Below are 17,023 nucleotides of genomic sequence, written 5' to 3' on the forward strand. Positions count from 1 at the left end.
TAATTTCTTGAAGAAACACACTTTAATAACGCTGACGTCAACAAAATCCGAAAAAGCTAGGTACCGAAGGTTTTCATTCGAAATTTAATTGAAGGGCCTGGGGAACTGCCATAATTATACACAAAGATATTTCATTTGAAACTGAAAAAGTTGTTCCTGACCCGAATGGTAGGTATGTGATAGTTACTGGCAAAGTTTTAAACAAACCATAATCCTAGCAAACATTTATGCACCGAACTGGGACGATGATTTTATTATTTCTTTTTTCTCGACTCTACCCGATGTGGACAACCATTTTTTAATTATTGGTGGAGACTTTAATTGTATCCTCAATCTCTTGTTAGATCGCTCCTCCACCAGACCACTGTCCAAGACAGCCAAAGTAATTAATAATTGCATTGAACAATATGGGTTATCTGACCCCTGGAGGTTTAGTTTTCCAACCAGAAAAGCATTTTCTTTTTTCTCGCCGGTTCACCACACCTGTTCCCGAATTGAGTGTTTTCTTCTTGACACTCGGCTTATACCAGTCACTGACCACATTAAGTATCATAGTATAATTTCTGATCATGCCAACCCCCATGCACCTTTTACTTTGCCTACCGGGTGGCACTGTTTCCTTTTGTATATTTTTCAGTTTAATTTGCGTTTTAGAAGAACGAGTTGATACTTTGTTGTGATAATGTGTGAATGAAATCTGACAGCGCGTATTGCGTTGATGAGGAGCAGAGGTGCAGAAGAGATACCGAAAATGTGTTGGGTTTGTCTTCCGAAGAGCCAATAAATGCTGAAAAACTGTCGTTGAGTTGCCTTTCTATGCCCTATCAACGTCCGTTACATTGGATTCAATTACATCCGTTACATCCGTTACATCCAATTACGTCCGTTACATTGGATACAATACAAAGGAATTAAAAAAATTCCTTTGAATTGTCTTTCCCTGAACAGCCCACGCCATGTAGAGCATGGCGCCTGAACTCTGTTCTACTCTCAGACTCTAAATTTGTTAGGTACTTTAATTCAATTCAATTTTATTGTCATTAAAAACAATGTGCAGGCACATGTTAAAAATGAAATGAGGGCTGTGGCTTCACCAATCAGTGCAAGACAGACACAGACAAACACAGCAAACACAATATAAGCACCCAGATTAAGTTTTTTATTGAAACAAACGCTACACCAGATATCTCCCATGGAACTCTGGGAAACTCTGAAAGCCTACCTGCGTGGTCAAATTATTTTCACCTCACATGATAAAAAAGAAAATATTTCGCAACTAAAGGACATCAGTGATAACATAGCCCAGTTGGATGCATAATATGCCACTTCACTTACCCCAGAACTTTACCAAAAAAGGATCTGTCTTCAGACAGAATTTGTCCTGGCTTCAACAGCTAAGGCTGAACATCTTTCAAGGGCTAAATATACTACCTATGAATTTGGGCACAAAACGGGCAGACTCTTGGCTCACCAGGCACGCCAGGCATACGTGTTGCGTCAGATTACACAAATACAGACCACTTCAGGTTCCACGGTTACAGACCATTAAAAAAAATGATACATTTACTAAGTATTATGGTAAACTATATACAGCCGAGTGTTATAACGGTCCTGATGAGGCAGATTCCTTTTTTCAAGGATTGAATTCACCTACTTAGAGATGCAGAGAAGTCCGACCTGGATAGCACTTTGACGGTGGAAGAGGTTCAGGAAGCCATCAAGTCTACGCAGTCGAGGAAAACACCTGGGCCAGACAGGTTGCCAGTGGAATTTTTTAAAAAGTTCTCAAATGAACTCTTCCCATTACTTCTGAAAATGTATAATCAAGCCCTCTCGAATGGTCAGCTACCACAAACACTGAGGCAAGCCTTAATATGTCTCATCCCCAAAAGATAAAGATCCTCTGTGCTGTGAATCCTGTCATCCAATCAGTCTCCTTAATGCGGATTTTAAAATTATTGCTAAATGTTTAGTCAAGCGCCTTGAAGGGGTTCTCTCAGCCCTTACGTCACCCGATCAATCAGGATTTATTCAGGGTAGGCACTCCTTCGATAATACTCGTAGGCTTTTTGATATAATATACACCCAGTTGAAATCTGCTTCACCTGAAGTTGTAGTTGCCTTAGACGCAGAGAACACTTTTTGATTGGGTGGGATGGGGTTTCCTTTTTAACGCACGTTCAAGATTCGGCTATGGAACCAACTTTATTTCTTGGGTTAAATTATTATACAACGACCCCTTAGCATCGGTTCGAACTAAGGTACAATCAATATATTATTTCCCTCTATCGGGGAACAAGACAGGGGTGTCCACTCTCCCCGTTGCTTTTTGATTAAGTGATCGAGCCACGTGCGGCTTCCTTACGACAGTTAAGGGCTCGAATTGAGTGGGGTCTGGACCTCCCATAAAGAACAAGGGACTTCCCATAAGAAAGGAAAAATTAAGCTATGTTATTTCTGGGGCATATTGTAGCAGTTCTTATTTGGCATGTGGCAGTAAACCAGTGAACTATGTCTGTCTTTATGTTGCACCGGTACCTCTGTTCTGCTTGCGTGGTCACAGTCAGATCGGGCTCTCTGGACCGCAAATGCTGACCAATCACAATCCTTCTAGGCAGCATAGTCACGTTACGAGCGGGTACAGGTACAGTCCTCTGCTCTGTCTCCCGCTCCACAATTACAGATAACGACTAAAGTTAGCTAACAAAACATGTGAATTGTGAAAGAAGCTCTGGTAAATAGTTTAAGTATTGATATCACATTGTAAAAATAATAATTTCGCCCCGATATTGCTGCAATGTTAACTATGAATGAAGAGTTGTGATCTTAGTCAACGTTTTTTTTTGCTCTAAACTAGCTAGTTAACGTTATCTAGCTAGCTGACGCTATTTTGACATTGGCTATAACGTTATGCTAACGTTACTTGTCAGAGAATGTTCAGAAACCTCCAGAACCGCGTTAGCTAGCTAGCTACTGCTGCTAGTGTCGTGTGTGCCTTACATTATCATAGACATTCTATTTACTAACGATACAAGAAATAATCGAGCAACTAATGATCTAATGCAGCATTTGTGTTATCAAAAACTAGAGGTATGTATCGATAACGTTAGCTAACTAGCTAGTTAACTAGCCAGGTAATGTTAACTAGCACAGTCACGTCACGAGCGGGTACCGATACAGCTGTCTCCCGCTCCACAATAAACGTTACAGATAACGTTAGCTAACAAAGAGAGTCTTTTGCAAACTGCTTTGGCAATGGCATATTTTCTGTTCATGCCAATAAAGCACTTTTGAATTTGAGAGAATGACATTCATTGCCAGTATATGCCATCTCACGGCGGTTAACCGCTGCGCACAATTGTGTGTCCATCTTTGATAGTTAATTTACTTTTCATATTTCATCTCATTAGCGACAGAGGTTCTGTATGTTAGTAATACCGCATTTTTTCTCGTATATTGGAGTATAGTCTTTAATGAATAATGTCAAATGTCCCCTCGTATAGGCTACAATTTGTTATCCGATCAGAATTAGGTAAAATCAATGGCTTTTTATAAGATTGTAAACTCGAAAATATTTATGTAAACACTTTTAAAGACTAGTGTGTAATTGGGAAAAACGATCTAACAATACCTCCCACTAAGTTTAACTTCGAAATATTCTTTTCTATTTATTTCGCAATTGAAGAGGAAGGTTTTGGATCATATGTTACAATCTGCACTTGAAACGACGGGCGCATGGCACGAAGAGGAAACACCGAGGGCGGTCTGACAGGACGCGGAAGCAGGGCAGGCTAAGCTAACCGCTAGCTCAAGCAGACCGGCAGTTCCGATAACACTGAGGGCGGTCTGGTGGAGTGCTAGGAGATGTGTCAAAAGTGTCTTGCTGGGAGAGCTGGCATTGGATCGGCCGGGGGAGCCTGGTCTGCTGTGTCCGGTGGGCCCAGAGAACAAGGTCCTGCCTGGAGCTGCGCTGCGCCCAAGGAGGAAATGGTCTCACAGGACGTGGAAGCAGGGCAGGCTGAGCTAACTGCTAACCCATGCAGATCGGCAGTTCCAACATTCATCCTGGTGTTCGCTCTATTGGACAGTGAATTTTTATTTTTGGATATGTTGGACATGTTTTTGTAGTTTGGGCATGTGTTTTTGTCCTTGTGTTGCACTGCTGTGGGCAACAATATTTCGTTTCATTTCATGTGCACGTGCATGAAATGGCATAAATGTTCCCGATTCCTGATATCAAATGTTAACGGTCTTCACATGTGGATGACCCTCCTAAGTATCCAAGAGGTTAAAACCTTTTGAGCAGAGGACTAGTTCCAGTCTAAAATATCTGCAAGAATTCAAGGTCAGTATTTAGAGCGATTTTGGTGTTTCCTTATATTCAGCTACCTTGTGTTCCAAGAGATAAAAACAGATTGAATTTGCAATTCACACAAGATTTAAGTAAACAAAAGTTTAATGTCATTCAAACCATGAGGTGATCACCATGCTTTATTGAAGAGGCTTTTTATTAATTTAGAACATGGCAAACTAACAAAATAGCCCATTTTCTACAAAACAGTATGTTTACAGTATGAAACCAAGCCTAAAATTGCAAGCACCAATTACACCGTCTCACTTGGACATATATACATGATATATACACTCAAATGAAATACTGTAAATACAGTCTGCAATCTTTTTGTTAAAGCATTGGAATGTGTCTCCTGTGTATTCCTGCAAGTGCCTTGAAAAAGGCTTAAAGTCTTAAATTAGGAGGGAAAAGATTAAGCTTCCAAATCCCACAACAAAAACCATGAGCATAAAAAAAGAATATACTCCTACAAGTGCAGCAGAGAATGCAGTCATCATTTTGTGGGTTGCATCTTCACAATTGGGGCAGTTTGTCCACGGGCGTGTCAAATTTGAAGTCTGGAGGGAAGAGGTCCACCGCACGTGGGTAGATGAGCCTATACGACTGCCTGATGGTGACGTCTGCCACGCCGGCAATGTCTCCAATCTCTGCGGGGCGAGACAGAAACAAAGTCAAGACTTATACAATCACCCAACTTGCAGGAAATAACCACCTTATCCCTGAGCAGTCGCCACCAATTCTGGTAAACATGTCTCCATGACATTAAAGAGTAAAAATCCAAGACATTTTAAAAAGTACAACTATTTAATGTTATGGCTGCAATTACATTTATTCTTGCATATTGCATTACTTTTTTTTTCCACCACCCCCCCTTTTCTCCCCAATTGTACCCAGCCAATTACCCCACTCTTCTGAGCCATCTCGGTCGCTGCTCTACCCCTTATGCCGATCCGGGGAGGGCTGCAGACTACCACATGCCTCCTCCAATACCTATGGAGTCACCAGCTGTTTCTTTTCACCTGACAGTGTGGAGTTTTCATGGGAGGATCATACTATTACCCCCAGTTCCCCTTTCTACCCAGAACAGGCGCACCGACCGACCAGAGGAGGCGCTAGTGCAGCGACCAGGACACATCTGGTTTCCCACTCGCAGACAGCCAAGTGTGTCTGTAGGGATGCCCGACCAAGCCGGTGGTAACACGGGGATTCGAACCGGCGACCCCCATGTTGGTAGGCAACGGCATAGACCGCTACACTCCCCAGACGCCCCATGGTTTGCACTTTTTGCTCAAAGCGATTGGTTTCCATTGTCGCAGACAAGAACAGCTGATCTACAAAAACTACAATTTCACTGCAAACAGTAATGGAGTTGAGAGGCACGGTCAGACCACTGGGCATTTTTGATTAATCATTTGGTCTATGAAATGTCAAAAATAATGACAAATGCCCATTATAAGTTCCTAGAGCCCCAAGCATTGTCTTAAAACTGTTAAGGCTACTACAACACTACACGATAACCAGCCTGATTTCATGTCCAACAAGACTGGGTTAAAACCTAGTATATGGCTGGACCATGGCTACATTTAGTTAACGGCTGTTTTGACATCAGTTCCGTGAACAGCTGATGACTTAATATAAAACTGTTCGTGCCCATTCATTTTGAAAGAGCAACGGCCAAAGGGGAAACTCCAACTTGGCTATCTGACCAATGTTGAAACTCCATCACTCACGGACAACCACATGTGTAGCGCTGGCCCCACTATTGCGGTCCAACCAAAAATTAGCAGGCATTGGGGTCCACTGATCTATATGTGATATGAACCTTAAGCCAATCCCCTGCCCTCATTCTCACCTTTCTGGGTTTTCTTCTCAGCCGAGGCCTGGGAGGCCATGTAGATCGCTGCGGCGGCGACAGAGATGGGACTCCTGCCGGGCACCAGGTCCAGCTCCACAGCCTTCCTGGCGATGAATGTGGCAGCCATTTGTACCTGCTTGGGCAAACCCAGGTTTGAACAGAAGCGAGACATGAAGTCTCCTGTGGTGATGAGGTCCACGCTGGTCTCCAAGGCCTTGAGGATCAGTTTGAAGCAGCGACCAATCTCCTTCTTCGAGATGCGGGAGACAGCGCAAATTTCTGTAGTATTGGAGGAGCACAGAGCAGATGAAATGTTAGCAAAAAATATGAAGTGTTCTACTTATAAATATTCACTTGTAGGGCTGTCAATGAATATTCCACGTTCGAATATGTAACGGTTTAAAAAAAACAAAAACATTTGAGTGTGAAAATTAATATTCGTTTGTGGGGAAGAAAAAAAAAAGCAGTACCACAGCTTTCTGCCTCGTGAATTCTCACGAGGGCCTTGGCCACTGCATTAAATATGCTGCATGATGGACAGGAGTCACACAACATCACTTTCATTGGTTGAAAATGAAATTTAGATCAAGCTGAAATGAGCAAATAATTCAACAACAACCGTGTGGCAAAGACGGGAGAGAGTTCACAACCCAACCACAGAGTGATTTTCACTCTGAACAATCTAAAGCGTTTTGGGAATTCTAGTGTCAAGAATTTAAGTAGCCTGCTTTTCCTTTTTATTCCTTTCTCTGTTTTTTTTGTGATTAATAGTTCATTTTTTTCATGATAAACAAAACATATATCCAAGTATTTCAATTACAAATGATATGAATATTAAACCAGAATGCGATGGAAACGAAACAAAAACCACCAGACCAAAAATAAATAAAAGATAGGAAGGACATACTGAGATAAGGAAAAAAGAAGAGAACAAAAAACAAACAAAAGAAGAAGAAAAAAACATACTGCGATATGTGGAGTGCTTAAAAGTTTACAGCATTGCTTGTCAACAGGTGTTCTAACCAAATGTATTTCTGTTATTTGCATTTTATGCGATATGTGGAAATGCCATTAAACGCTCAATATATAAGATTGATACTACCCCCATTTCAAGTGATATTCCTCCACCTTATCAAACAGCCTATATGATAACTGTTCTAGGGCAGCCAGCTGACCAAGAGAAGTGTGCCACAAAGATGACGCTGGTGCGGAGGAGGCTTTCCATTCTTTGACCACGAGTTTACGTCCTAACATAAGGGCAGTCTGGATCCAGTCAGCAAGTGGTAGAGTCAAATCACTTAATGCAGAGGGGTCACCCAAAATAAACAGACTGGAGGAGAAAGGGATGTCTTGGCCGGTAATTTATTTATTTTTAAATCGATATGTATAGCAGACCAGAACTCCTGTATTTTTGGGCAACTCCAAAGCATGTGTACTAAAGTACCATCTTTGTCAAAACACCTCCAGCACTTTGAGCTGTCCACCAAACCCACTCTACGCAGCCTAGATGGCGTCCAGTAGACTATGTTTATATTTTTGAATTGGATCAGCCTTGTTCGCAGTTCTTTTGACATTTCTTCCCGATTCCCAAGTATTCTTGCCCATTGTGCCTCTGAAAATGAAACCTTCAAATCAGTTTCCTATGTCAGTTTTAGGGTCAATATATTGGAATCTGAGGCTGTAAGGATCATAAAATAGTAGACAGAAGCCTCATGACCACATCCAAAGAAAGATCTTAAGGACCCTGTCTAGAATGTTACCACTAGATGGGGCTATTGAGAGTAAGCCGAAAATTTGTACCAGCAGGTGTCTTAACTGCAAATACTCCCAAAACAGTGTGTGGTAAGTCGAATTCCTGCCTAAGTGCCTAAAAGGATTTTAATATTTCTCCCTGATACAGGTCCCCTAGGACTGTGATACCTTTCTGAAACCAGCACTTCCAGAGGAAGGGTAATTTGTCTATACAGAGCTTGGGATTTAACCAGATCCCGGTGGACCGATGAAGAAAGGGGTCAGATTTAAGGATCTCAGCTATTCTCTTCCAAACCCACTGAATATGGGACAAAATAGGATGTGACTGATACTGTGGGGCTAGTTTGGCTGTGATATAGTTCATGGGCATAAGAGGAGTGCAAATGGTGCTCTCAAGATGGAGCCATGGCGGAGCTCTCTCCGGGGGGCAAGGACCATATGCCTTAGAGTGAAAACATAACGGTATAATAACAGGTTAGGCACTCCAAGGCCTCCTTCTGTCCACTGGCCTCTGCAGTTTTCACGGGCTTATTCTTGAGCGTTTATTGTTCCATAAGAATTTATTACAAAGTTGATCAAATTGTTTAATCAGTGTAGTGGATTCAGATCGGGAGAGCCTGCATTAGGTAGTTGAAGTTTGGAGCACAATTCATTTTAAGGATGTTTGCCTTGCCCCACATAGAGAGATACAATGGAGACCAACACTCTTATCAGCCCGCAGTTTGTCCAATATAGGGGGTCAAAGTTTATTTTAATCAAGTCAGACAGTGGGGGGGGGGAATGTTATTCCAAGGTAATTGATGCCTTTCTTAGGCCAAGCAAAAGTGCCTGATTGGAAGAGGTTTTTGGGGCAATATGGCATTAAGAGAGAGAGCCCCAGACTTTGTCCAGTTCACTTTATAACCTGAAATGGATGACAACTTGTCAATAATTTTAAATAGGGAGGAAAGAGAGCGTTCAGGATCGGACATAAACAAAAGAATGTCATCTGCATACAACATCAGTTTATGACATTTGTCACCAATTTGAATGCCTGGAAATGTAGGTTTTTTACGGCTAGCCACTGCTAATCGTTCTAGTGCAACAGGGGAAAGAGGGTCCTCCTGCCTGGTGCCTCTTCTGAGTTCAAATGAGGGAGATTATGCTGTTGGTGAGCACAGATGCCTTGGGATGGGTGTATATGAGACTAATCCAATCTATGAACTTCTTGCTGAAACCAAAACATTCCAGGGTTGAGAGCAGATATTGCCACTCCACCCTGTCAAATGCCTTTTTGGCATCCAGCAAGATGGCAGTCATAGGACAGGTGTTATCCTGAGTTAGCCCACATAATATCTACAAATCTCCTAATGCTGTCTGCTGAGGAGCGGGAGCATATGGAACTGACCTGGTCAGGATGGATCAAAGAGGTTATAACCCTGTCCAGCCGATTAGCTAAAAATTTAGATAGCATCTTACTGTCACAGGAGGTCAAACTAATGGGTCTGAAATTTTTACAATCTAAAAGGTCCTTCCCTTCTTTCGGAATAAGGGTAATAATGGACTCGTGATAGAGAGGGAGGAAGTTTTCCCTTCTCTAGAGCTTCGTTATAGGTGTCTAGGAGTAATGGTGCTAGTTCCTTGGTGTAAGCCTAGTAGAACTCAGCCGTGTAGCCATCTAAACCTTGCGCTTTACTTGAGGGTAGGTGCTTGATAACGTCAGTTATCTCAATAGTAATGGGTGACTCAAGATGTTCAAGCTGGTCCTCCGACAAACGATGGAAGATTGACAGAAATTAAGTAATGCCATTTTTGTCCACCTCTGACTCAGAGGTGTAAAGTTTTACATAAAAACTTCTAAAAGCCACATTTATCTCCTTGGGATCAGACAGAAGACGGCCATCTTCCCTCCTAATGGCTGGAATAGAGCTCATTGCTTCTTTTTGTTTAATGTATCTGGCGAGTAGTCTACCAGCCTTATCACCCTCCTCAAAATATTTCTGTCTGGCCTGAAAGAGAGAATTCTGCCCTCGGAGTCATAATTGAATTAAACTCATACTTCAGTCTACTCAACTTGGTAAGATTTCCTGGGGATGTGTTGTTGATTTAAGTTTGACTCTGCAATTCTGATCCGTTTTTCAAGCTCCTGGAGTTTTTCATAATTTTGTTTCCTTTATGAAGAGTGTTGAATTATGTGACCTCTCAAAAAGGCTTTCAGAGCCTCCCAGGCTACTCCGGTCAATGGAGCTGTTGGTAAATTGGTTTCTATGTAAAGATTAATTTGTGACCCAAGTGATTCCTTAAAGGTTTCATCTAATAAGAGGCTGGAGTTTAATCTCCATCTAGTTGATTTAACTGGCATATTAAAGGACAGTACATGAAGAAATATTGGACTATGGTCTGAAAGAATTATATTACCAATGTTGCTTGATACTATAGTGGGTATTAGCGAATGAGATACCAAAAAGAAATGTATCCTAGAGAATGAGCTATGGGGCGAAGAGAAGAATGTATAATCCCTTGATGATGGGTTTTGTAGCCGCCAAACATCTATCAAACCAGATGCCTTGGACATATCTTTGAGCGCCGCATGCACTCTGAAGGTGTGGGCTGATGGAGAGCTACGATCTAGTATTGGGTCCATTACTTCAGTAAAATCCCCACCCATGATAATTGGATAGTCTCCCAAATCGTTTAGTTTCTTTTCAAGTAGTCAAAAAAATGCAAGATCGTCTATATTTGGAGCGAACACATTTGCTAGTATGATACTATTACCCTGGATCTTACAGAGCATCAACAGAATTCTCCCTGCCTCATCTGCACTCTTTCTTATAGAATTGAATTGTACTTGCTTATTAATTAATGTTGCTACCCCTCTGCTCTTGCTACTGCCACAAGCAGCCCCCACAAAGCACCACCACGTCAGTACAAAGCTTCTGGGATTTTTGTGCTAGTAAATGGGTCTCCTGCATAAACACTATGTCACAGTTCTTGGATTTAATGAAAGTTAATACTTTTGTCTTCTTAACTCTGTTATGGAGGCCTTGGACGTTGCAGCTCGTAAACTTCAAACCGTTTTTACTACTGATTGAGATAATGTAAAGTAAGTGTTATACAAGTTTTGCTGTAACTTCCATAATAACATATTTATGCATGACATCACAAAAAAAAAGAAAAGAGACAAAACAGAAAGAAACTCTAACATACATATAATAAAAGCTACGAAAATACATCTGCAAAGCCAGACACCTGAAATACAGTCAGTTTGGTCCGTGATTCTCTAACTTGAAGCCGCGGTAAACAGTGCCCTGCCCACCCACCCCTTCTGCGCTTGTGTCCAACATCCGGGAGCACGGATAATACATCTGCCTCTCTGTCTGACACAAGCGTGACTATGCCATTAGTAACAAAGAGCGTGATATTTTGAACTTTGGCAATTATTTACACATTAGACTGGACTAGTCTATATGAAAGAAAAAAAAAATCAAACTGTTAACCCAAGATGCCCGTAGTAAGAACCAACATAATGGGCAGACTTTGTATAAATAAAACTTACTACTCCACCTCCAAAATCTGACATTATATTATGGGAATCAGTAGTGTTATTACGTCGCCCAATAAAGATTTTACTGACCTCACCGTGGTTTCTGTCCTGAAAAACAAATCAACGTCCATGAAAAGCAGGTAATTTAAAGAGTCAACTTTCAGGAGCGGTGAGGCACAAAACGCCGTTAACCCAAAGCAAAGGAACCCCAGGTTATCCCAGGGAGCGAATATAGGCCAGGCCTTTTATGGTTATCAAATCGGGGAGGACCCTGCGCTGATCTCACGGTGAGTACTGCTGGATAGTCAAGAGAAAATCCATTCATCCATCCATCCATTTTCTGAACCACTCATCCTGTTCTCAGGGTCACGGGGATTCTGGAGCCTATCCCAGCAGTCACTGGGTAGCAGGCGGGGAGACACCCTGGACAGGCCGCTAGACTATCACACAGGGCCGACATACACACATACATTCACATCTAGGGATAATTTAGTGTGGCCGATTCACCTGACCTACATGTCTTTGGACTGTGGGAGGAAACCGGAGCCCCCAGAGGAAAACCACGCAGACACGGGGAGAACATGCAAACTCCACACAGGACAACCCTGGGGCTCGAACCCAGGACCTTCTTGCTGTGAGGCGACCGCGCTAACCACTGTGCCACCCAGTCGAGAGAAAATCTCGTGTGTTTTTCATGAAGCATCTTCTTGCACTCGAACTTTATGCGCTTCTCATTAACCAACTTGGAGTACTCGGCAAAGACCATGATGCGGTGCTCCTTCCAGATAGCATTACCCAACTTGCATGCAGCCTCTGCGATGTGGTTCCGATCCTGGAATCTCAGGAACCTGGCGATGATGGGTCTCGCTGGTGAGGGTTGATTAGGAAATGGACTTTTGCGTAATGCCCCAATCCTGTGTGCTCTGTCAATTTCCAGTCTCCTTGGGAAGTCGATGCTCAAAATCTCACCTAGGAAGACAGGGCATCGCCTTCCTCGCTGCCCTCTGGAAATCCAATGAATCGTGAATTATTCCTTCCGTCCCAGTTCTCAATGTCGTCCAGCTTTTGTCGGAGGGCCTCCACTTCTGTGGCTGCGGCTGGGGGTTTAGCCTGTTGCCTTTTGTTAGCATCCTGCAGGAAGCATAGTCGGCTCTCGACTTGAGAAACACGACTGGTAATTTCAATCAATTTGCTATCTGTAGCTCTTGTTGTCACCCACATAACCTCTAGCTTCTTGTTGTGGGCCTCAGACCTTTCCAAGATTAATGCAGTGAGTTTAGCAAATTCTTTGGCCAGTTCACCGAAGCTGGAGCTAGCGACGGATGCATCAGTGTTTGGTGTGTTGCGAGGTGGCGATGCCCTCTGGTTAGCGTTAGCCACTTCATTAACCTTCACCCCGCCCGGGCCAGTTCTTGAGGGATTCATGGAATTTCTCGTAGTGTTTGACATCGTTGTATTATATTGCCAACTTTTTGCCCAACAAGTCAAAGAAAATTGCCTCTTTGTCAGTTTTCAAAGCTAATTATTTGCAGGGTGGGTTACAGCTCTTCTTCACGCAGACAATCTCATCAAACATATCACCTGACTCCTGCTTTTCCGTTTATTTCATTTTATTAATTTATTGATCCCCGTGTGGAAATTCTTCCTCTGCATTTAACCCATTCTAGTTGTGTAGCTAGGAGCAGTAGGCAGCTGCTGTGCAGTGCCCGGGAAAGAGGTTTTTAATAGCACTTTATTGTAAATTATCTCTCAGGGTAAAACTTCTTTTTCACATTTCTCGGAATTGTGTACCTTAATTTTATTTAAAACAAAAATATTACAAAAGTATAGCCTACTGTACTGACTGAACAGATATTGAATAATGAATACAGAAGCTTCATGCACTGCAGGTGCCCTATGGTTTATCATTTCCAGTTTCATGTAAAGGAAAAGATAATTGTTGTTCCATGTTTATCACAGCACAGCTCACTCAGAGCGTTGAATGTCCATTCTATATACTGTAAAACTTCTATTAATAGCATCTTTTATGCATGCTTAATAATCTAGGTAAGAAAATCAAAGAAAGTTGAATCAGTTCATCTGGATAAATTTGTCAGATATTGACCTCTTCAGTCTAAACTGACTGCAGGTATCCCCACCCTTTATAAACAATGCAGTTGTAGAACAATCAGTTTCATATGCAAATATGGGCGTGGCTATTGACTAGCCTCCACCCATCTACAGGCCAGTAGCCACTCTTTCAAGGACGAAGATGTGCACATCCTTGATAGGGAGGAACGCTGGTTTGAACGGGGAGTCAAACGGGCCATCTATGTGACGAGGGAACGACCATCCCTGAACCGGGGGAGGGGGGCAAGAGTACATCTGTCGCCATCTTACAATGCTGTGATTGCAAACGTTCCCAAATCCTCTGCGAATAGTACACATGGCCATGTAACTCTAGTTAATGGTTATATATGCATATTAAAGTGATCGCTGGTTTCGGCCGTTATGCAACTGTATTGTTTATAAGGGTGGGGATACCTGCAGTCAGTTGAGACTGAAGAGGTCACTTAAATGAGTGATATAACATATCTGTCAATGAACGTATCCTGATGAACTAATTCAACTTTCTTTGATTCAATTAATAGCCCGTACCTTTATTTACTTCTATCATTGAATACAACCAGCCTATATTTGGGACAGGAGTCAGGACCTTTAATTCCTTTCACACAAAACTTGCTCAGCAAAGAGAAAAAAATACTATCACATTATTTATTTAAACTAGTATATTACCTAATCGGTATAAAAATTAGGCTATCGAATAACACATCAATTATGAATCATTCATCTCGCGCTGAGAGACAACACGTCCTCATTTCTTACTCTAGCACCACCCACGATGCAGAGAGAGAAAGAGAGCGAGGTCTATGGTCTTTAGATGAAGTTTTATGTTATAGGACATTAATTTATTTGTTTATTTTGTAATGTGTAGGTATGTAAGTCTTTTAAAAGCCATGTTTACATTGAAATAAATATATCTATGCAATTAGTTATGTCTCTCGTATTAGTTTGCCCTCTTATGGACACAATGTGCAAAAATATATTCGAATGGGTTCGAGCCCATGTTTTTGGGTTTTTTTTAGAAGGAATAATCGAACATTTCTGGCCAATTTTGACAGCCTTATTCAACTGTGGTGCATGAGAATGTGTCTGAATATCTTATTTTAGGTAAGAAAAAGTAACCTTCAGATTTACTTTGCACAGATGAGAACATGACATGAATGAAGTGCCTCGTGTAAAAGTCGTTTAATGGCCTATTATGTCACACCATCACTTTGTATAATTGATCTGTTATACAAGGTGATAACTGCATAATTGATCATCTTGTATAACTGACCCATTATACAAAGTGATTTAAAGTAAGCAGAGGGAACTATTTTTCTTTAAAATGTCAGACCTTTAAATGTCCTAGGCACCCCTTCTTGTCTGCAGGCGATGTAGAGGCAGGCTGAGGCGATGGCATCATTAGCCCGTCCTTTGAGGCTCTTCTGTTCATACACTTGTTTGAATAAATTATTTGTTCTGTCCTGCGAAGCAAAAAAAAAAAAACGGTCATTTTTGGGTCGCATCATTTTTTATATTCCATCATATGCGTTCACATTCAAGTTTTATGGTGTTTGATAGTCAATATTAACCATTCACAAAAGCTCAAAGCAGCATACGCAGTCAATCTTTGAAAGGGGTAAAATCACACATGCAATCTTGAGAAATTTCACAGTATTATCAATTACACCACAAAAATGTTTTGGACTCATCGGTCATAACCCTTCAAAGTCGTACTGCGAAAAATCCACAGACGTGGCAGTTTTATGGAGTAACTAATTCGTAAGTGCATCTTACAATAATGTTCCTTGGTAGGTTGATGCGGTCTGCCATGGTGGTGATTTCTTTAAAGGCATTGAGCATGGCGCGGTCTGAACTGCTCATAGTCCGACGGTTCTGGTATTTGGAGTTGCCGAACTCATCAAAGCTAGCGGAGCCTGTTCCCTGTGGGGACAAAACCTCGAGTTATAGTGGCTCTCACAATGACACTTTATCTCAAGTGAGCTGTGAGAGTATACAATTGATTGACACCATTGATCACAATAGATTAATAGACAAAGTGGAAAGGTATGGTATCAGAGGGGTGGTTCAGAATTGGCTAAGAAGCTATTTAAGTAACAGGCAGCAGTTTGTAATGATAGGGGAACATAAATTGTCATGCATGGATATTACTTGTGGTGTACCCCAGGGGTCGGTTTTAGGTCCAAAACTTTTCATTCTGTACTTAAATGATATGCAAGATATCACAAATATTGAAATTTGTTTTATTTGTTGATGACACTTATATATTTTGGTCTGGTGAGACTTACAGCAGATTTTGGAGGTGACCACAATAGAAATGGAAAAATTAAAACAGTGGTTTGACAAAAACAAATTATCCTTATATCTGGACAAAACAAAGTTTATGTTGTTTGGAAATCACTTAATAAATACCAAAGTAAAAGTAGTGACAGACAATGTCCAACTAGAAAGAGTATATGAAAATAAATTTCTAGGTGTGATACTAGACCACAGAATTGCTGGAACCCTTGCATAACATATGTGCAAGCAAAGCTGGCAAGGAGCACTGCAGTCATGGGGAAAGCAAGACACATTCTGGATCATAAATTACGCCACATAAAATGGCTGCTGTGCATCACCCAGGTGGGTGCTACACATTGGTGGTGGTTGAAGCGAGTTACCCCTTTCAGTGTGAAGCGCTCTGGGTGTCTAGAAAAGCACTATACAAATTTTATTATTATCATCATAATAAATCATTGTACACTCTATTGTTCATTTATTTTATCATATCTGAACTATTGTGTGGAGGTATGGGGTAACGCCTACAAAACCAACCAACAACCATTATGTATACTACAAAAAAGAGCCATAAGGATTGTAAATAACCCAATTTATGTTTTAGTTCTAAAGAAGAGATAGTACTGTTGAACAGTCATTTTAAGCTTATAGTATTATTTCCTGTCTTGACTAGAGGGGCTATTTTGAAAACTACTCGCTGATACTTACCTAGTTCCTATCGCGAGCGAGAGAAAAGAGAAAACGGTGAAACGAAAGCATATACAAATGAAACGTTTAATGTATTAGCACCCCCTGAAGAGACACAAGGTTAGTACTCGTAATACTGTATATTAACATATGGTTTGTGTCTTAAAGTAGTTTTGAACTACAAGAACTCTCTCAGCGCTAGCTTAATGTGAGCTGGTATTAGGCTATGGTAATGCTCGCTAACATTTGTGTTTTTCTAATTAGCTCTTACATTGGTTTTGGGATTTCCGATAAATCTAAAATCATCAGTTCAAGTGTCAGACCACCTTTTAGAGGGATATGCTACAGTGAGAGCTTTAACTGCACCTGCTACACCACACAGCCTACGGAATCCATAATAAAACGGCACGGCACACAGAGCAGTGAGTTGCAGTACTTAGTGTGATGGTCAACAGAGATAGTAAGGAAT

At 41.4% G+C, this 17,023-nt stretch overlaps 1 protein-coding gene across 1 annotated transcript in view; it reads right to left on the minus strand.

Annotated features, from left to right (window-relative positions):
- Window positions 1-4,442: 4,442 nt before the first annotated feature.
- gtf2b (general transcription factor IIB) overlaps window positions 4,443-17,023 on the minus strand; it is a 28,479-nt gene continuing 15,898 nt past the window's right edge. Inside the window, exons 4-7 of the mRNA XM_056293264.1 lie at window positions 15,367-15,513; window positions 14,924-15,053; window positions 6,207-6,488; window positions 4,443-5,001 (exon numbers count right to left, since the gene is read on the minus strand). Of these exons, the coding sequence (XP_056149239.1) occupies window positions 4,868-5,001; window positions 6,207-6,488; window positions 14,924-15,053; window positions 15,367-15,513 (693 nt within the window). The 3' untranslated portion in view covers window positions 4,443-4,867. The remainder of the gene's footprint in view (window positions 5,002-6,206; window positions 6,489-14,923; window positions 15,054-15,366; window positions 15,514-17,023) is intronic.

This window comes from Lampris incognitus, chromosome 14 (assembly GCF_029633865.1).
Source record: "Lampris incognitus isolate fLamInc1 chromosome 14, fLamInc1.hap2, whole genome shotgun sequence".
Classification (NCBI taxonomy): Eukaryota; Metazoa; Chordata; class Actinopteri; order Lampriformes; family Lampridae; genus Lampris; species Lampris incognitus.